This window comes from Protopterus annectens, chromosome 9.part0, assembly GCF_019279795.1.
Source record: "Protopterus annectens isolate FY-2018-M chromosome 9.part0, PAN1.0, whole genome shotgun sequence".
NCBI classification, from domain to species: Eukaryota; Metazoa; Chordata; order Ceratodontiformes; family Protopteridae; genus Protopterus; species Protopterus annectens.
Genome location: NC_056743.1, coordinates 1069898603 through 1069919023, shown reverse-complemented (window position 1 = coordinate 1069919023; position 20421 = coordinate 1069898603). Strand labels below are relative to the sequence as shown.

General features: G+C 43.3%; 1 protein-coding gene across 1 annotated transcript in view; it reads right to left on the bottom strand.

Annotated features, from left to right (window-relative positions):
- ESPL1 (extra spindle pole bodies like 1, separase) overlaps positions 1 to 20421 on the bottom strand; it is a 2570648-nt gene that overhangs the window by 1649915 nt on the left and 900312 nt on the right. The window contains exon 12 of the mRNA XM_044083892.1: positions 19030 to 19164. Coding sequence (XP_043939827.1) covers positions 19030 to 19164 — 135 coding nt within the window. The remainder of the gene's footprint in view (positions 1 to 19029; positions 19165 to 20421) is intronic.

Genomic DNA, 20421 nt, shown 5'->3' with positions numbered 1-20421 from the left:
TAAATGCTCATATATCCTGTTCTTCAACATCCTTTCCGTCTTTCCGACGTAGAATGAAGAACAGGAAGTACATTTAGCAAGATATACCAGTTTACTGGAACAACAGTTCCCATTTTTCAAATAAATATGACACTTGTTGAGATTGTTAATAATGTCACTTTCAAGCATTATATAGATGACATCTACCACAAGGCTTACTACCATATGAGTTTCTCTTTTTCATTGGAGTTTCTAGAAACCTCCATCAAGGATTTTATGTTACTGCCTACTTTGGTGGAGAAAATAGGTTTGTCACCAAGAACCCGGATTATATAAAAATGTGCTACTTTAAATGTATATTGCAATGGTACACATGTTTGACATTGGACTAATTTAATTATTTGTTTCATTATTCATGAGACTTGGGCATGTTTGAAATATGATTTGCTAATTCCTAGACCAATTAATTCAAACTGTGGGGTATTTAAGCCTGAAAGTTCATATTTTAACTGTTCTGATGAAGTCATACTGTTTGATGAAAGCGCTTAACTATTTGTGTATTTTTGTATTCATAAATCCTATCTGTGGACTCGCAACGTTAAGTCTTGAATAAAACCCTTGTCCTTTTTCCTTTTCTGGTACTGGTTGAATCGGCCCCATATCTATGAGGGACATAACTTGTTTCTGAGCCTCTGCCCACTGATTTTGTGGCAGATCTAGCCAACCATTTGGAATTGGCAAAGTATGGAAATGAAATCTGTACCCCTAGGATACTATGTTTAATACCCACTTGTCCTGGGTAATTAACTGCCAATTTTGAGCATGAAGTGCTAGTTTTCCCCCCAAGAGGGCTGCCAAAAGATAAGTGCTTGGTGAAGGTAGAAGGAAGTCATTGAGACTGCTTACTGTAGGGTTGTACTTTGTTTCCTCCAGATTTGGAGGTGGAGGCACCCCATTGCTTTGACCTGTAAGAATCCTGTGATTGGTATCTGGAGCCTTTTGAGCACCTGGATTTGCCTTGAGTGGCTCTGTTGGACACAGGAAAGGACCAATTTTTAGTAGGCCAGTGCCTACTGAACCTGGGTGGCTGCACTTGCAAGAAATCTTTTACAGTTTGCATAGATTTAGCTTTGCTTCCATTTTCTTTAAAACCTCTTCTGCCTTATTGCCAAACAGAGTACATTGCTGCAAGGGGGCATCCAACAATTTAGCTTTAACATGATCAGGCAGATTTTGCTCCTTGAGCCAGGCATGCCTTCTAATCACAGATCCAGTAACTGCAGCCCTGCAAGAGGCCTCCAAGGAATCAAAACCGCATTGCAAAGTATGCTTTCCAACCTGTTCTGCTGAATGCAATAATTCCTGTAATTCTTTATTTTCCACACAATCAGAAATCAACATAATTTTCTATTTCAGTAAGCCCATAAAGTACAGTTTTGTACCTAACATAAATGTAGATGTTCGAGTGCTCATACAGCTGCAGTCATTACAGAAGGGTTATCCTGCCATCAGGCGGGTCCTCGGCCGGCTGAATTCCAAAGTCTAGGTCCGGCGTCTGTTGTCGTCGCTTCTTTCCTGATGTCAGCGTGGCAGGGGTATAAAAGAGGCAGCAGACGCCATTTTCTTCAGTTTTTCTTGCCCCAGATGTCAGGTGCCCCCAGAAGGAAGGCAAAACATAATATTATGCAAACATGCAATGTAGATGCATCAAAAACAGTAGCTACAAGCAAATACACCATAAAAGAATACCCCAAATAGGTTGTATGATAAAAGTGTTTGTCATAAGGCCTCTCCTAAGAGGGGATGGAGGGAGGATAACCTGGACTGCAGCTGTATGAGCACTCGAACATCTACATTTATGGTAGGTACAAAACTGTACTATGTTCATCATGCATACAGCTGCAGTCATTACAGATAGGTAGAATCCCAAAGCTAAGTAAAGGCGGCAGGCACTAAGTGGAACTAGGAGGGGCAAGGATGCCCTGCAGGACTTCTGTGGCAAAGCCCGCTCTAGATTTTGAGTATAGTGGAAGGTGGTAGTGCTTGGAGAAAGTAGCTGCTTCCAAAATGTCCTTGGTAGGGACCCCCCCTGAGGAAAGCTGCAGAGGTAGCTGTAGCTCTGGTGGAGTGGGATCTGATGTATACAGGCACAGATTTTCCATGAAATGAATAACAAAAGCGTATGCAGTGGGCTATCCATTTTGAAATTGTCTGTTTGGAAATAGCCTTTCCTTGAGCACCTGTAGCATAGGACACAAAGAGCTGCTCAGATTTCCTGAATGTCTTTGTTCTGTCCAAGTAATAACGAAGTTGTTCAGAATGTCCAAGGAATGTAGTAGTCTCTCCCCTTTGTTCTGTGGATTTGGATAAAAGGTAGGTAAATGAATAGTCTGATTCAAAGCTACACTGGATATTACCTTTGGCATGAAGGTAGGGTTGGTTCGTAAGGAAACTGCCCTGATGGAAAATGATGAATGGTTGCACAGCCATGACGGCCTGTAGTTCCGAAACCCTGCGTGCTGAGGTAATAGCCAGAAGGATGGCTGTTTTCCATGACAAGTATTGTAGCTCTGTTGAAGAAGCCGGCTCAAAGGGAGGCAGGGTCAGCTTTTCCAATACGAAGTTGAGATCCCAAGCTGGGACTGGGGGTTTTCGTGGGGGTTTTATATTTTTTGCCCCTCTGAGGAACTGCCTTAATAGAGGATGTGAGAATAAAGGAGGATCTGTATTGTATTGTGCAGAAATGGCTGAAGCGTGGATCTTGATGGAGGCGAAGGAAAGGCCACTGTTTATTTCAGCTAGGTACTGTACAATTTGAGGTATATTTATTACCCAAGGGTTCTGACCCTTTTCTTGATTCCAGGAACAAAATCTTTTCCATTTGGCTGAGTAGGCTTTTCTAGTAGAGGGTCTTCTGGCCTCCAAGATGACATCCTGCACCTCCTTGGAGAGGAGTCTCTGTTGGGAAATTAAGGTATTCTCCATGCAGCTAGATTTAGGGTTTTGAGCTGGCTGTGAAGGGTTTTGTAGTTGTGCTGGGACAACAGAAGATGGACTAGAGGAGGTAGGATCCATGGTGGGGAGTGTGTCAGGCTCTTCAGGAAAAGATACCAGTGTTGTCGTGGCCAGTCTGGAGCAATGAGAATCATTTGTGGCCTCTCTGCTCTGGCTTTTAATAGAACTTTGGTCAGTAGAGGAAGAGGCGGGAAGGCATAGACTGTCAATGTTGTCCAATTGAAAGAGTGTGTCCACTTTCCAGGCCTGTGGATGATAGGTCCTTGAACAAAATTTTTCCAACTGGTAATTTCTGCGGGTAGCAAATAGATCTATGTCTGTCTGTCCCCATGCCTCAGTTATCTTTGAGAAGACTTGAGGATGCAACTTCCATTCGTGTGGGTCTGTCATATTTCTGCTCAAGTTGTCTGCCAGTGTGTGTTCCTTCCCTGGCAGGAATTGTGCCTGTAGTTGAATTTGCAATTCCAGTGCTGTGTTCCATAGGGTCATGGCTTGCCTGCACAGGGGGTATGAATGAGTTCCCCCCTGTTTGTTTATGTACCACATGACTGTGGTGTTGTCTGTCCTTATCAATAGCTGGCCTGGATGCAGTAGGTCTTTGAAGGTCATAAGAGCATTTTGCACGGCTAGCATCTCCTTTTGGTTGATGTGTAGGTGCTTCTCTTTTTAGGACCATTTTCCCTGAATGCACTGATCTGCCATGTGTGCTCCCCAGGCATAGTCTGAGGCGTCCTTTTGTGATGATTGGAGTTGCTTGAGGTACACAGAAAGGGAGACCTGTGTTTCTTTGGCATGCTTGAGCCAACCACAAAAATTCCTTCGAAGGCATGGAATGAGTGGTATAATGGTTTCCAAGCTGTGGCTGTGTTGAGACCATAAGTTTTTTAGGTACCGTTGTAGTTTCCTCATATGCAGCTTTGCACATGGTATTAGTAGGATGCAAGATGCCCTGAATCCCAGAGCCTGCAGGACTTTCCTTGCAGTTAGTCTGGTGAAAGTTGCCATTTTGTTGAAATATTGAGACAGTTGCCCTTGTTTGTCTGGCATGAGGTAGGCCGTCTGGGTGGTTGTATTTAAGCTGGCACCCAGGAAAATTATCTGTTGTGAAGGTATTAGTTTTGATTTCTTTTTGTTCACTGTGTACCCCAGGTAGTTTAACAGTTTTATTACAAACGCCAGATGCTGCAATAGAATGCCCTTGCTGTCCGCTTGGATCAGGCAGTCGTCCAGATATGGGTAGATTTGTATTCCTTGTTGTCTGCAGAAGGCAATTACTGATGCCAGGCATTTCGTAAACACTCTGGGCACAGTAGATAAGCCAAAGGGCAATGCACAGAATTGGTAATGGGTTGAACCTGCAAGAAATCTGAGGTATCTTCTGCAATCTTGTCTGATAGGGACATGCAGATATGCCTCTGAGGTCCAATGTTACCAGCCAAGACTCCTTGCCCAGCATGGGAAGAAGCTGCTGTAATGTGAGAGCATCTTGAATTTTGGCACCTGTAGATATGTGTTTAGGATGGATAGGTCTAAGATGGGTCTCCAATCTTTGTCTTTCCTTGGTACCAGGAATAGTCTGGAATAAAAACCTTGACCTTGTTCTTTTGCAGGTACCTCTTGAATCGCTTTCATATCCATGAGAGCGGAAATTTGTCTTTGTGCTTCTGCCCTTTGATTTTGTGGCAGGTTTGGCAAGCCTCTCATTTTTGGAAGGGTGTGAAAGTGGAACCTGTAGCCTCTGTCTATAATGTCCAGAATCAATTTGTCTTTTGTAACAATGTGCCAGTTTTTTGAGAATCATGCCAGTTTTCCGCCCAAAGGTGCTGCCATTAAAGCTTTGTTTGGCAGGCATAGGGGGAAGTCATTGTGTCTGTTTTCTAAATGACTGTGATCTATCTTCTCCACCTCTTGGGGTTGGTGCTTGCCACTGTCTAGCTCTGAAAGATCCTTGAGGCTGTCCTCTACCCCTTGGGCATCTGTATCTTCCCCTTTGAGGTCTGTCCGTGGCTGGAAAGGACCAATTCTTTGAAGGCCAGTTTCTGCTGAAACGTGGAGGTTGTACCTGCAAGAAATCTTTCACTGTTTGCATAGATTTCGCTTTTTCCTCCATTTTCTTTAGTACCTCCTCAGCTTTAACACCAAACAATACATCTTTTTGAAGTGGTGCATCTAATAACTTTGCTTTGACATGATCTGGTAAGGTTTGCTCTTTGAGCCAAGCATGTCTACGTATAACAGACCCCGTGACAGCAGCTCTGCATGAGGCCTCTAAAGCATCAAAACCACACTGCAAGGTATGTTTACCCACTTGCTCTGCTCCATGCAACAAATCCTGCAACTCTTTCAAATCTGGTTGTTCTGTTTGTGTCATTTTGCTTTTCAGCTGAGATAACAAAAACTGTTGGTACTTTAACATATGAAATTGACAGTTTAATGCCCTCATGGCTGAAGTGGCAGATGTATACACCTTTTTCCCCCCGCCTTTCTAATGCCCTGGAATCTCTCTCTGAAGGTAAAGGGTTTTTAGCAGTAGAGGCCTTTATTCCCTTGGGACCCTATGAAATTGTTTCTGAGTCAGCAGTATGGCTTTTATAAAGGAACTGGTGTGAATCGGGAACCCGGTAATACCCGTCTGATTTAACAGGGGCTGGAGGTAAAGAATCTGGATTAAGACCGGCTTCTGCATACACATCATCCAAAATATCTAAAACAGGAGGGATAGCCAGGGGCCTATGCTGGGGGAGCAGTAGAAATTCCCTGAGCATTTTCTTGGAATCTGAGTAAAGTTGGCCTTCTCAGTGGAAGTGTTCCCTCAAAGTATGCAGGGTTTCCCCAAAAGAGTAGTCCTCAGGGGGGGAGACCGAGGGAATAGACTCCTCAGCACCAGAGTCTTCAAAAGGGGAATAGGCATAATCCTGGTCCTCAGAATGGTCTGAGGTAATAGAAGTTTGGTCTGAGGAAGGGTAGTCTTCCTCCAATCTGGGTCTTTTGTCAGAGGGGGGTTGAGAACCCCTGATGAGAGTCATCAAATCCTCAGCCATTTTAAGCATCTGCTTTTTAGGCATGGGGCCTTGGGAGGAGGTCTGATGACACTGTTTTTTAGTTTTCATGGCAGCTTTAGATTTAGTGAAGGATTTAATAGAGAAGGTGGAAGGCCTGAAGATGCCTTCAAAATAGCAGGCCTCACTAAATTTTCAGTTTCCCCAAGAGTGGCGTCGGTATCTGCAGTGGGAATGGAGATCAAGGAGCCTGCGACCTCGAGTACTGAAGTCACCGGTAAAATAGTTTCATCGGTAGTCAGGGGCTGCGTAGGCACCTCGCTGAGAACCGGAGAACCGGTAGTCGGCCTAAGCGTGGTCTCAGTACTCTGTGCAGACCTCGGATGTCGGTCCTTGTCTCTGCGTTTTTTGCTTAAAACTGGTGTCGGAGTATCCGACGACAAGATATAATTAAATTTTTTGCCAAAATAATGAAAGGCGAATTCCGCCCGGCGCTTAATAGTGCGCTTGTTGAACCTAGCACAAAAACGGCAGGCCGAGACGTCGTGGTCTGGCCCTAAGCAAGGTATACAGAAAGAGTGAAAATCCTTATGCGGTATTTGCTTCCCACAAGAAATGCAATTATTAACTTTGTCTGACATCGGTCTGAGGCAAGAAAAGTTTCCCCAATGGGGTACTTAGCTTTAAAGAAGACTTCGGCTGAAATACTTTCGTAAATCTCAGGAGCTGGCCGACCGGCACTTGCGAACTGCTTCTGCTTCGGGCACCGCGCGGCAAGAAAGACTGAAGAAAATGGCGTCGGCTGCCTCTTTTATACCCCTGCCGCGCTGACGTTAGGGAAGAAGCAACGACAACCGATGCCGGACCTAGACTTTGGAATTCAGCCGACCGAGGACCCACCTGACGGCAGGATAACCCTTCTGCAATGACTGCAGCTGTATGCATGATGAACATCATGCTGTTGCTATTTAAGCATATGAAACTGGCAGTTTAAGGCCCTAACTGCCAAGGTTGCAGACGTATAAACCTTCTTTCCCCATCTACCAAGCACCCTGGAATCTCTATCAGAGGGGGTAGGATTTTTGGCTGTAGAGGCCTTTACACCCTTGGGACCCTGTGAAATGGTCTCAGAATCAGCAGCAGGATTTTTGAATAGAAATTGGTGGGAGTCAGGAACTCTAATATCTGTCTGGCTTACTAGGAGCCGGAGGTAGGGAATCAGGAGCCATGCTTGATTCCAAAAACACAGTCAACAATGTCTAATACAGGAGGTATTACCAAAGGCCTATGCTGAGGAAGAAGGAAATCCTTAAGCCTCTTTTTTGATTCAAAGTCGTCCTGACTCTCCCAGTAAAAATGTTCCCTTAAAGTATGCAAAGTTTCTCCAAAAGAGTAATCCTCAGAAGGAGATGCAGATGGGATGGATTCTTCTGCATCAGAATCTTCATAGGGTGGAACAGAAAATCAGAAGAAATGGAAACCTGATCTGAAGATTCATAATCAGTGTCTTGTCTAGGCCTCTTAGCGGGGGTTGGGAACCCCTGATCAAGGTAATTAAGTCCTCAGCTATTTTGATAATCTGTTTTTTAGGCATAGGGGCCTAAGCACGTGGCTCATGCGTCGGTTTTTTAGACATAGATGATGTTTTAGATGATGTTTTAGATCTTGTTTTCGAGGCTGGCGTCTGTTTAATATAAAAATGTTGAGGCCTGAAAACACCCTCAGAAGCCGGTGGCCTGCTCAGCGGCTCCAGACCCATCCAAGGGAGAGACATCCGCGGGTTTAATACCCTGATAATCTCGCCGCATACCGGACTCCGAATGGGTCCTGTGACTCAAAAGTAGCGGGTATCAGGGGCTGCGAAAGCTTAGGAGAAGCCTCGTCGTCGGTTTTGGACCTCGACGGTCTGTGTCTTTTTCTTTGCGCTTTTTGTGAACTCCGGTAGTCGGATAGCTAACCGATGACATTTCAGGATAATTAAATCTTGATCCAAAATATTTAGAAGCAAAAATATACAGACGCTTAATAGTGCGTTGATTAAATCTAGCACAAAACCGGCAGCAAGACATGTTATGATCTGGGCCTAGGCAAGGAATACAGTACAAATGAAAATCCTTATGAGGTATTTACTTCCCACAAGTAATGCAATTATTAACTTTCAGGAATCGGCCGACCGGCACTTGCGAATTGCTTCTGCTTCCGGCACCGCGCGGCAAGAAAGACTGAATAAAATGGCGTCGGCTGCATGTTTTATACCCCTGACGTCATGGAAGAGAAGACAGCAACCGACGCAGGACCCCAAGACTTTGTTATTCATGCCGACTGAGGGCAACCTGCCTGCAGATTACCCAAATGCAATGACTGCAACAGTGAAACACGAAGATCATCAGATACGTGGCCGTGCCAGGTATGGAAAGAAGGTACATAAGGAAAACTGGTGGTGGAATACAGAGGTTCAGGAAGTCAAAAGAGAGGAGGAGTGCAGGAAAAAGTGAGAGATGGAAAAGACAGAACAAACTAGGAAGGAATGGGGGAAATTGCAAGAAGCTGAAAACTGAGATAGAAGGGGAAAGAGTTGGACAGGTTAACAGCCTCAGGTATTTAGGAGGGGGTGGTTTAGAAGGGAGCAAGACTGAATGAGGGGGCCAAAGCATGAATCAAAGGGTCTGCAACCAACTATCAGACTGTCACAAGTACAATAAGCTCTCAGTTAGATGCTGGATAACTGTACTTTCTGGTTGCGGATAACTGTACTTTCTGGTTGCTTGAGAGTTACTATTAATAGGCCTAATACTATACCCTATACAGTACAGTTTTGTACCTACCATAAATGTAGATGTTCGAGGATCTCCATTGCTGCAGTCCTTACATATGGGTATTCCACTGTCCACAATCGGCCCGAATACCAAAGGGCTAGAACCGGCGTCGGTCATCGGCGCCCGAGACTGACGTCAGTACGTGCCAGTACAAATGCGCATGACCGACGCCATAACCGCAGTCTTTCTTGCCTCAGACGTCAGAATGCAAAAAACACCACCCAAACCCCAACCTAAAAAGAAAAGGGGGGGAAGGAGGGAGGGAAAATTGGACTGCAGCAATGGAGATCCTCGAACATCTACATTTATGGTAGGTACAAAACTGTACTATGTTCTTCGTCTCCCATTGCTGCAGTCCTTACATATGGGTAGAATCCCAGAGCAACGGAAAAAAGGGAGGCTGGCCAACTAAATAGCATTAGAGGCTGCTAACATGCCCTGCAAGATTGCAGTGGCAAACCCAGCCCTAGACCTAGAATAAAGAGGTAAATGATAATGCTTTGTAAAGGTATGTACAGAACTCCAAGTAGCTGCCTCTAGAATGTCTTTAGTAGCTACCCCTCTCAAAAGCAGTAGAGGTGGCCGTAGCCCTAGTAGAATGAGGCCTGATCCCAACTGGAACATCCTTGCCATGATGAGAGTAACAAAAAGCAATACAATTGCCAATCCACTTGGAAATAGTCTGTTTCGAGACAGCCTTCCCTCGTGAAGTCAAAGCAAACGAAACAAATAATTGTTGAGATCTTCTGAACTCTTTGGTTCTGCTCAAATAATACCTTAACTGCCTATGTACATCCAAAGAATGCAAAATTTTTCCCCTTCATTTTGGGGGTTAGCATAAAAAGTAGGCAAATGTATAGATTGGTTCAATGCCACATTAGAAATCACTTTAGGCAGAAAAGTAGGATTAGTACGTAAGGAAACTCTGTCCTTGTGAAAAATCAGAAAAGGTTCCACTGCCATGAGGGCCTGTAATTCAGATACCCTTCTAGCAGAAGTAACAGCCAATAAAAAAGCAGTCTTCCAAGACAACAACTGCAATTCAGCTGTAGCTGCAGGTTCAAAAGGAGGCAGAGTCAGCTTTTCCAAAACAAAATTAAGATCACAGGTAGGAGTAGGAGCCCTCCGTGGGGGTCTTATATTCTTTGCCCCTCTAAGAAACTGTTTAACCAATGAATGTGAAAATAAAGGAGGGTCACAATCATAGTGAGCAGAAATAGCTGCAGCATGCACTTTTACAGAAGAGAAGGACAAACCCTTGTCCAATAAAGTAGTCAAATATTGCAATGTACAACTCAAATTAGGCAATTTGACATCAAAGCCTTTAGATGAACTCCAAAGAAAAAATCTCTTCCATTTACCAGCATAAACTTTTCGAGTACTAGGACGCCTGGCTTCCAAAATAACATCCAAAATTTGTTGAGGGAGCTGAAGGTCCTCCTTCTCTAAAACAGAATGCGCCAGGCTGTCAGGTGTAGGGATTGCACCCTGACATTGAGAAAATGATTGTTTTCCTGAGACAATAAGTGAGGAATCTGTGGTAATGGCCAAGGTGCTCCATGAATTAAGCTCCTCAACAGAGGGTACCAATGCTGACGAGGCCAATCCGGTACTATAAGGATCATGCAAGGTTTGTCCCTCCTGACTTTCAACAGCACCTTTGGAAGAAGAGGCAAAGGAGGAAAAGCATACACGTGAAGGTTGCTCCAACTGAAGGATAGTGCATCTATTTTCCAGGCTTTTGGATGAAATAGCCTTGTGCAAAACAGTAGCAGTTGGAAATTCAGAGGAGAAGCGAACAGATCTATGTCTGGAGTTCCCCAAGCCATGGTCAACTGAAGAAATACCTGAGGGTCCAATTTCCATTCGTGAGGATCCACAATCTGTCTGCTCAGAACATCTGCTAAAGAATTTTGTGCTCCTGGCAGAAACTGTGCTCAAAGAGTGATGTGCAGATTCAAAGCAGTTTCCCATAACAGCATTGCTCGTCTGCAAAGAGGGTAAGAATGAGTTCCCCCCTGCTTGTTGATGTACCACATGACAGTTGTGTTGTCTGTTCGAATCAACACCAGTCCTGGTTGAAGTAGGCTCTTGAATCCTTCCAAAGCAAATTGAACTGCCAGCATCTCTTTCATGTTGATATGCAAGTGAAGTAGCTCTGGGGGCCAAAGGTCTTGAATCCATTTTCCTCTGAAATGAGCTCCCCAGGCTGACTCCGAGGCATCTGTCGTCAATATCTGACTTGCCTCTGGTTGGGTCACAGAGAGCCCCTTGTTTAGGTGACATTCCTGAGCCCACCACAGAAATTCTTTCTGAATGCAAGGTAGAATCGAATGACAGTGTCCAAATCGTGGCTGTGTTGAGTCCAAACGCTTTTGAGATACCATTGTAGCTTCCTCATATGCAGTTTGGCATTGGGAAGTACTAGAATGCAAGATGCCATGAACCCCAAGGCTTGAAGGACTGTCCTTGCAGTCAGCCTGGACATTACTGATAGCTGTTGGAAGTATAGGTGAAGATTTCTTTGTTTGTCCGGGGTAAGAAATGCCATCTGAGCAGCTGTATTCAGTCTTACACCCAGAAAACACATCTCTTGTGAGGGTACTAGACTGGACTTTATTTCGTTCACAGAATACCCTAGGCATCTTAAAACTGTCATTACATACTGCAGATGTTGAAGAAGTTCGTGCTTGCCTTGAGCTAGAATCAAACAGTCATCCAGATAAGGATAAATTTGAATTCCTGTTAGTCTGAGAAAAGCTATTACTGGAGCCAGGACTTTTGTGAATACCCTGGGCGCAGTAGACAAGCCAAAGGGCAATGCAGAGAACTGATGATGCAAATTCCCATTCCGAAATCTCAGGAATTTTCTGCAACTGGGCCTGATAGGAATGTGAAGATAGGCCTCTGAGATCCAGAGTCACAATCCAGTGATCTTTGCCCAGCATAGGTAACAGCTGTTGCAGTGTTAACATCTTGAATTTTGGAATTTCCAGAAAGGTGTTTAGAATGGACAAATCCAGAATTGGTCTCCAAGTATTTCCTTTCTTTGGCACTAAGAAAAGACGGTAATAAAACCCTGTGCCTCTTTCTGCAGAAGGTACTTCCTGTATTGCTCCCAACTGAAGCAGAGAAGAAATTTGTGTCTGTGCTTCCAGTCTTTGCTGATGAGGCACATCCGGCATACCTTTGAAAGGAGGGAATGTGTGAAAATAAAATTTGTAGCCTCGATTTATTATGTCCAATACCCATTTGTCTTGGGTAACCAAATGCCAATTCCTTTTGAAAAGTCCCAGTTTTCCTCCTAGAGGAGCTGCCAGCAAGGCAGAGTCCGGCAGCTGAAGACACAGGTCATTGGGTCTGTTTCCGAAAGGACTGACCCCTGCCCTCCCCAGCAGAAGGGGTAGAAGAACTCAAAGACCTAGAAGTAATAGGGCCCTGAGAGGAAGCCCTACCTCTACCTCGCCTCGACCTGCCCCTAGATTGATAATCCGAAGAGGGTAAAGACCACCCCTTAGCAGGCCAATTCCTACTGAACTTAGGGGGCTGAACCTGTAAAAAGTCCTTAACTGTCTGCATAGACTTAGCTTTTTCCTCCATTTTTTCAAAACTGATTCTACTGGAGGACCAAAAAGAACATCAGATTGTAGAGGAGCATCCATAATTCGAGCCTTAACATGCTCTGACAAGGTCTGATCTTTAAGCCAGGCATGCCTGCGAACAACTGAACTAGTAGCAGCCACCCTGGAAGAAGCCTGTAAAGCATCAAAACCACACTGCAAAGAATGCTTACCAACTTGGTCTGAAGCATGCACTAAATCCTGAAGCTCCTTACATTCAATAGCTTCAGCTAAAGCATCTACTTTACATTTCAATTGGCCCAGCAAATAATTTTGATACCTGAGCATATGAAACTGACAATTTAAAGCTCTCATAGCCAAAGTAGAAGAGGTATACAGTTTTTTACCCCACCTATCCAGGGCCCTAGCATCCTTGTCCAGAGGAACTGGATTCCTAACCACAGAAGCCCGAACACCTTTGGGGCCTTGAGTAATAGTTTCTGGATCAGCCCTAGGACTCTTATATAAGTACTTGTGAGCTTCGAACCCTGTAGTATCTATCTGGTTTAACGGGGCAGGAGGCAGAGAATCTGGGTTAAGGGCAGCCTCAGAAAATACATCCTGAACAACATCCAGTACAGGGGAATAGCCAAGGGCCTATGCTGAGGCAAAACAAGAATTCTCTTAGCCTTTACGAGAATCAGAATAATCCTGGCCCTCCCATTTGAAATGTTCCCTCATGGAATGCAAAGTCTCAGAGAAAGAAAAATCTTCTGGAGGGGCAGAGGGAGTAGTGTCCTCAGCCTCCGAATCAGAATAGGGAGGAAATCCTGAAGTTCTTCCACAGAGGAATCTGACTCATTGGAAGACTGAACCAAACCCTCCAACTCTGTCTCTACCCTGGGCCTCTTTTCTGGAGGGGGCATAGAACCCCTAATTAAAGTAATCAAATCTTCAGCCATCTTTAACATGTGCTTCCTAGGAGCTGGACCCTGGGGACTAGCACCAGCAGGGGCAGACTTAGACTTAGAATGGGCTTTGCTTTGAGAAGGAGGAGGCCTAACTACCCTATGAGGGGAGGGAACCACTGACATCAGAGAAGCACCCTCAGCCTGGCCTAACACAGGAGAAGCCACTTCCCGTAGTAACAAAGGCTCCCCTTGAGACTCGGGTAAACTTTCAGAAGGAGCCGCTGAAGTAGTCAGTGGTTCTACAGAACCGGCGTCCAGAGTGGACGACTCATCCTGTTTGGACCGCAAAGACTTTTCTTTGCGTTTCTTAGAAGAACCAGTCGTCGGAGAATCCGCCGGCATGTTGTAATTACAACGTTTACCAAACACCAGCCTAGCACAGTCCAACCGACGTTTAATAGTACGCTTGTTAAAAGTAGCACAAAAGCGACACCCAACAACGTCGTGCTCAGGCCCCAAACAAGGAATGCAGAGTGAATGGTAATCCCTATGAGGAATCTGTTTCCCACAAGAAGTACAGTTATTAACTTTTTCTGACATCCGTCAATACTGAGGCAAGAAAAAGACAAAAGTGTCTAACGGGTACTTAGCCCAACTTGGTCTCCGGTCTGAAACTCGAAAACCGACAATTCCAGAACGCCGAACGGCACTTGCAAATGCTGCTTCTGCTTAGGACCACGCGGCAAGAAAGACTGCGGTTATGGCGTCGGTCATGCGCATTTGTACTGGCACGTACTGATGTCAGTCTCGGGCACCGATGACCGACGCCGGTTCTAGCCCTTTGGTATTCGGGCCGATTGTGGACAGCGGAATACCCATATGTAAGGACTGCAGCAATTGGAGACTAAGAACATTATTTGTTTTGCTTGACTTGTTCTCAGGTTGGGGAGAATGTATTCCTAGCTTCCTTTTTAAAACTCAAACTCTAAAAATGTAAGGTACGTTTCTGCAGGGGGAAAACAAAGTGCAACACATGAAAATTGTACTGTATTTCTTCGATATTTTTTGTCAGTTGCTTGAGTTCTGCTTAAGAGTTTACTGTAGTATATGACAAAAGAATGCCAAAAAAGCTGAAAAATAAGGTGTACAAAACAGTGGTGCAATCAATACTACTGTATGGTACAGAAACCTGGACAGTAAAAACAGAGCAGTTGAGGAAGCTAGAAGTAATGGAGATGAAGTACCTGAGACAGGTGGAAGGATGCAGACTGTGGGACAGATGAAGAAATGAGGACATAGAAGAAGCCAAAGTAGCTCCAATTACAGAAAAGCTCAAAGAACATTATGGTGGTTCTCAGGCACATGTGCAGGAAAGGAGACGACAACCTGGTGAAGATGGTTTTGGACAGGAGGAACCAAGAGGAAACTAGGGTGTCCAGCAAAGAGGTGGATGGATTGTGTGAGAGAAGACCTGCGACAGTCGGGCATGACTGCTGAAAGTAGGAGTGTAGCACTAAATACAGAGCGATGGAGAAAAGTGACAACTCCAACCCCATTTAGAAAATGGAAAAAAAAGGGGGGGAGGGTTAGTGATGTTCAATTCTTAAGGGGAAAAGATGATCCCTATCACAGGACTCATTTTGATAATGAGAATCACATGGGTACTCTTCAAAAGTCACAGTTTATAGGTTCATTGGTGTGTACTAGGCTAATGACCACAAGGGCTTATTTATGCCTAGCCGTGCATGCTTAATCTTGTACAAGTTCTGGTAGCACCAAAAGACAGACAAACTACTGACCAAACTGCAGAAGTGTGCGAACCAAATACTCCACAATAAAACTACTGGTATATTGATGCTGTAGAAAATGCTGGTAGTCCACAAAGTAAAGCAAAAAAGTTTACTGTAAGACAATAGAAAGCTGGTAAGCGCTTTCGTTCTCAACAAAAGAACTTCATCAGACAAATTAAAATTGCCTGATGAAGTTCTTTTGTTGAGGACGAAAGCGCTTACCAGCTTTCTATTGTCTTACAATAAACCTTTTTGCTTTACTTTGCGGACTACCAGCATTTTCTACAGCATCAATATACCAGTAGTTTTATTGTGGAGTATTTGGTTCGCACACTTCTGCAGTTTGGTCACAAGTTCTGGTACCTTTGGTAAGTACAGGCAGGGACTTAGGAGATTAAACATTTACAAGCAAGGGTCTGGAAGATGAACCATTTACAGGCCGCCTGCGCCCATTAGAGACATAGGTGGCAAACAAAGGATGAACTTCCTATTCATCATCCAATTGTCTAAGTTACATTTGAATTGGGTTAGGGAGGAACTCTGCTTCACTTGGATGTGGAGCATGTTGCAGAGTAGGGGTAGTCTCCAACAGGTCCTATTTATATCAAAGGCAAAGTTTAAGTTTTTAGAAGGGGGGTAATTCTGATGCCATCTGTTTTGCATATATGTACGAGACCCATCAGGCTAGGTTTTGAATGCCTTGTATGTCAGGTATAGCACTCCCCTCAACAGCTTGTAGGAGATCGAATACAAGGATAGGTCTTTCAGGCTGTCTGCACAGGACATGCTTACACCTAGTATTCTTTTAGTGATTAACTTTGGTGAACATTCCAGTTGTTGAACGTGCCTGGTTAGTTACATAACCAAAGGGAGTTCTGTACTCAGTGACAGGTCTGATGAATGCTGAATACAGTAGAACAATGACCTCTTTGGAGCTAGTTGTTATACTGTTGTTTATAATCTGTACAACATAGAATGATCGCCTCATTACTGCAGACACTATGATCAAAGTCTAGATTAATACCTGCATGTGTGCCCAAATCCCTGGCTTCCGGGTCAACTCTTAGGGGTGTGTTCTCAAATATGACAGTATCTTTTAGGAAGTCCTCCACCCATGTTAACTATTATCCATTTTTTAGCATTTAGTTTTAGTCCATGTCTCTAAAGCAAGTTATTTGTCCATGTCAGCTCTTGCTGAAGAAAATTAGTGTCAGTGGGTGATTCTGTGACTGCTCCTAATTTGCAGTTGCCTGCAAATTTAGTCAGCCAGAGGCCCTTGACATTAGCCTTGACTTGAGAGAAGTAAATGCCAATAAGGAATGGCCCTAAGATCAATCCCGGAGGGGCTCTGCTTGTGATTATAGCCTCTTTGTAGAGGTGGACTCACCAATTCTAACTTCTTTGATCCTGTTAGCCAGCTGATTATCCATCGGGTGAAACTCAAAGAGGTTAGGTATAAACCCAACAATTCCAGAGTGGGGCATTGTGTCAAATGCCTTGGCCAGGTCAAGGTAGGAAGTATAAACAGTTTTGCCCTCATCCATCGCTTTGGTGACCTTCTCAAGGAAATCCACCAGGCTGAATAGGCATGATCTACAGATCCCATGCTTGGAGGACTTCTATGTCATTATTGATTATTTCCATGACCATTCTTTCCATGGCTTTGCATTAAAGACTAGTGAGACTTATGAGTCTATAGATGGCTCACCTTTGTGCAGAAGGATGAATGCTGCTGTTCTCCATTCATGAGGCATGAAGCCTGTTTGGAGGCGACAGTAAAATAGCAATTTCAAAGGGCCTGATAGATCATATTTCATGCTATTTAGAAGGCATCCTGGGATATTGTCTGGTCCCATCATTGCAGCGTTCTTGGCCTTAGAGCATTGAGGAACTGTACCCTAGTCATAGTAGGGGGAGTTCGATATGATGGTATTTCCTGAGGGGAGATTGAAGGGGAGAGAGGGGTAACGTTAGAGCTGAATTTGTCTGCCAGTAGGTTTGCTTTATTTTCTGGCTCAGTATAGGTGGTTCCATTAACAATAAGATCTGCACATAATTGTATACTGCCTTTGAGGTTGCAGATATAGCTAAAGAATGCCTTGTGGTCATCCTTGACCTGGGAGGCCAAATTTACTTCAAATTTGGCTTGGATAGACCTTATTTATTCTCGGAGTTTTTAGTTAGATGAGAGTACTTTTATCCTGCTGGGTGTGACACCTCCAAATTTTTGCCATAATTTTCTTCCTTCTGATATACAGTCGATTGATCATATGAATCCACCAGGGTGGCTTGTTTTTCAAGTTAGTTCTGTACTTCTTCCTGGCAGGTACAGCTGCCTCTATGCAGCTATTTATACGTTTGCCTACGGTTTCTGTGAACAATTTCATGTAAGCAGCAGTGTTTTCAGGGTTTATGGTTGAATTAAATTTTGCCAGGTTATCACTTAATAGTAGGAAGTTAGCCTTAGAGTAACTCCTGAACATTCCAGGGTTAGCTAATTTTTTTTTTTTACTTCAAAGGAAACCATATTGTGGTCTGACCTTACCGTAGAAGACATTACACTACGGGGTGTGCAGCACTCTCCTATATTAGGAAGGACCAGATCCAGCATGTCTGTGCCCCGATCTGTGTATTAACAATGTGGTCCAAGGAGTTTGTGTTAACAAAATCCAGGAAATCTCTGTGCCAGTATGTTTCGTGTCGTATACGATTCCCAGTTATGTCACAGCAATATTTTTGTACTAGTATTTTGCATTTTGGCTAAAATATTTTGGTATCATTTCTTTAAGCTGCCATTTCCCTATAACATTCTAACAGTCCTGAATCTTGCTCACCTGTCCAGTAATGAAATATTAACTTGTACTGCATACATTCTGAACAGCAGAATTACTCAATTTATGAATTGGGCAGTCTTGGTGGTAACTTCAAGCAAATATAATTTATTTCAGCACCATAAGAATATGCTAATATACATGCAGGCTTCAAAATATTAATACAAGTATGGCATACTAGGTATAACTGTCATAACCCTTCCACAAATTATATTCAACAATGTATGGTACCAGTCACTGTACTTTGGTATGCCCCAAATAAGTTCCACTTAAGGACAGCAAAGAATACATTTTCAGTACTGCGGAACATAGACGCATGGGGAAAATACTACAGTGCATAGGCTTATTTCATATTTTGCACAGATCACACACTAGCTGCACCCATTATGGGCAAGAGAGAATAAAGCCACAAACAGCATTCAATTTATGCTGTAGTGAGGTTAACCAAAATGCTAATACCAGACAGCACACACCACCCTCAAGTCAGCAAGTCTTAAAATACAACATTGCAAAACCAGCCTGGGTGATTTCCTTCTTGGTTTTCTTTGTCTTTTCCATCAGCAAACACATTGCTGCTATCCTCACATGCATAAACTACACAAATGTGTGTATATGCAAGCTATTCATCTGTCTGAACTTTTGTATGTCCTCAGATGTGAGAGGTGCAAGCAAACGTCCCACACAATAACATGGCCCATCAAAGAATATGTACTCAAAATACCACCAAATACAGATATACAAGGCAGTCAAGCATTTGAAGGAAACTAACTTGCCCTTCAACAAAAGTAATCCAGCCATTACTTTTTAGACTGGACTCTGAAGAATGTTATGAACCATTAAGTATAACAATGCCTTAAACTCACTTCGGGTAGATATTACAAGCAGCCCACACACAAAACGGCACCAAAAGACAACCATTTTGAAAGTATTGGATCCAGTCTGGGATAGTGGAGCAGCCAGAGCACAAGTGTTCACAATAAACAATACTAATCCAGCTCTAGTGGATTTTTTTTACAATCCTGCAACAAAATTACTTAAGCTACTTTAGCAAGAGAAAAATGTCTTTAGTACAAAGTTGTCTTGCTTGAAAAAATGTGTCCATTGATCAGATATTAGAATGCCACTTACCTCAGCATAGCTGGGGCACTCTAGCATGAAAAGGAGCTTCGAGAGCTGACACAAAGCTTTTACCACAGCAAATGAATCTGAAAGGGCTTCTGCTAATCTCAAAACAAGCAAGCAACTCTCAACAGCTTGCAAAGGCTAAGGGTGGGAAAAAAAGGGTAAAATTAGTTAAACATAAGCAAACTGATCATGAAGAATACAGTAACTAATTCAGGCAAACTCTTCCACTCACACATGTGCATATACATCCACACAAAATAACCAGTCATTTTATTAAAAATTCTCATTAAAATGATTAGTGTTTTGGAATTCCTGGTAATGCAACTTCTAAAGGAGCACTTAGTATGAATGGCAAACACTCACAAGTCCAAAAATCTTTTTTTTTTTTTTCTGAAATGGGTTCAACCAGATGGAGTCTCCCTCACAACTTCCATTACATATCAATACCTTTTGCTTCTACTTGTTGGAACCTCATCAACAAATCACAAACACAAGGGGTCTCACAATCAAACTCAATACCAGTATCTAGTGCATGCTCAATGTGCCAAGTTTATATCCTTCATTTACTGGGTAAGTGAATTGACAATAGCAGTTAGGCTGTTTTCAGTCAAACCCAAGCAAGAAGCAATGGCAAGTAGTACATCAGTGACAATTCACATAAAAGTACACTGTGAATGCAGACAGTGAAGACAGCACATTCCAAACTGTGGAAAAGACTACGAGCACTGTTTTGGTCACTAATGACTTCAGACCCTTCCACCCCATACTTCAATCTATGAATCCCAACCGTTACAGTTTCCAGTTGTGACCCGAGGGGGGAGGTCTCTGCTAGTAAAGCACCTTGTGCAAAGTCCACCTTCTCCACATCAGGTTTTCAGAGCTAGATATATGCCCGGTCTGTGGTGTGAGGAAAGGAAGGGACCTTCATACTGTGACTTCTAGAATTTTTCTGTTTTTATTTCTCATCCCTACATGCTACTAAATGTTTCAGGGGGTTAAAAAGTTTTGAAAAAGTAATTTTATAAAATTAACAGGCAAGTTGCTTCAGTACTACACAGACAACTACTATTAACACTAAGTATAAATGTAAACTAAAAGCAACTAAAGTGTTAAAGGTCCCTTGAGTAAATTGTTAGTACAAGTGAAAGCAATATGTGCCTGCCTGTTGGGGACATGTCAACAGCTGAAATTAGAACAAAATATACATACAGTAGGATAGCTGGCAACTTAATTTTAAGCATTTTCAAAATACTGCCAGCATCACAACTTTGCATGTTTTGTGAAAATGATGCAAGACTGCATACAGCTCTTCATAGCAGACAGCTGTCCTGACTTAAGTCATTAAGTGGTATGTCTTGTAAGATATTTGTTTTTTTAGAAGGGGCAATAGCTCTA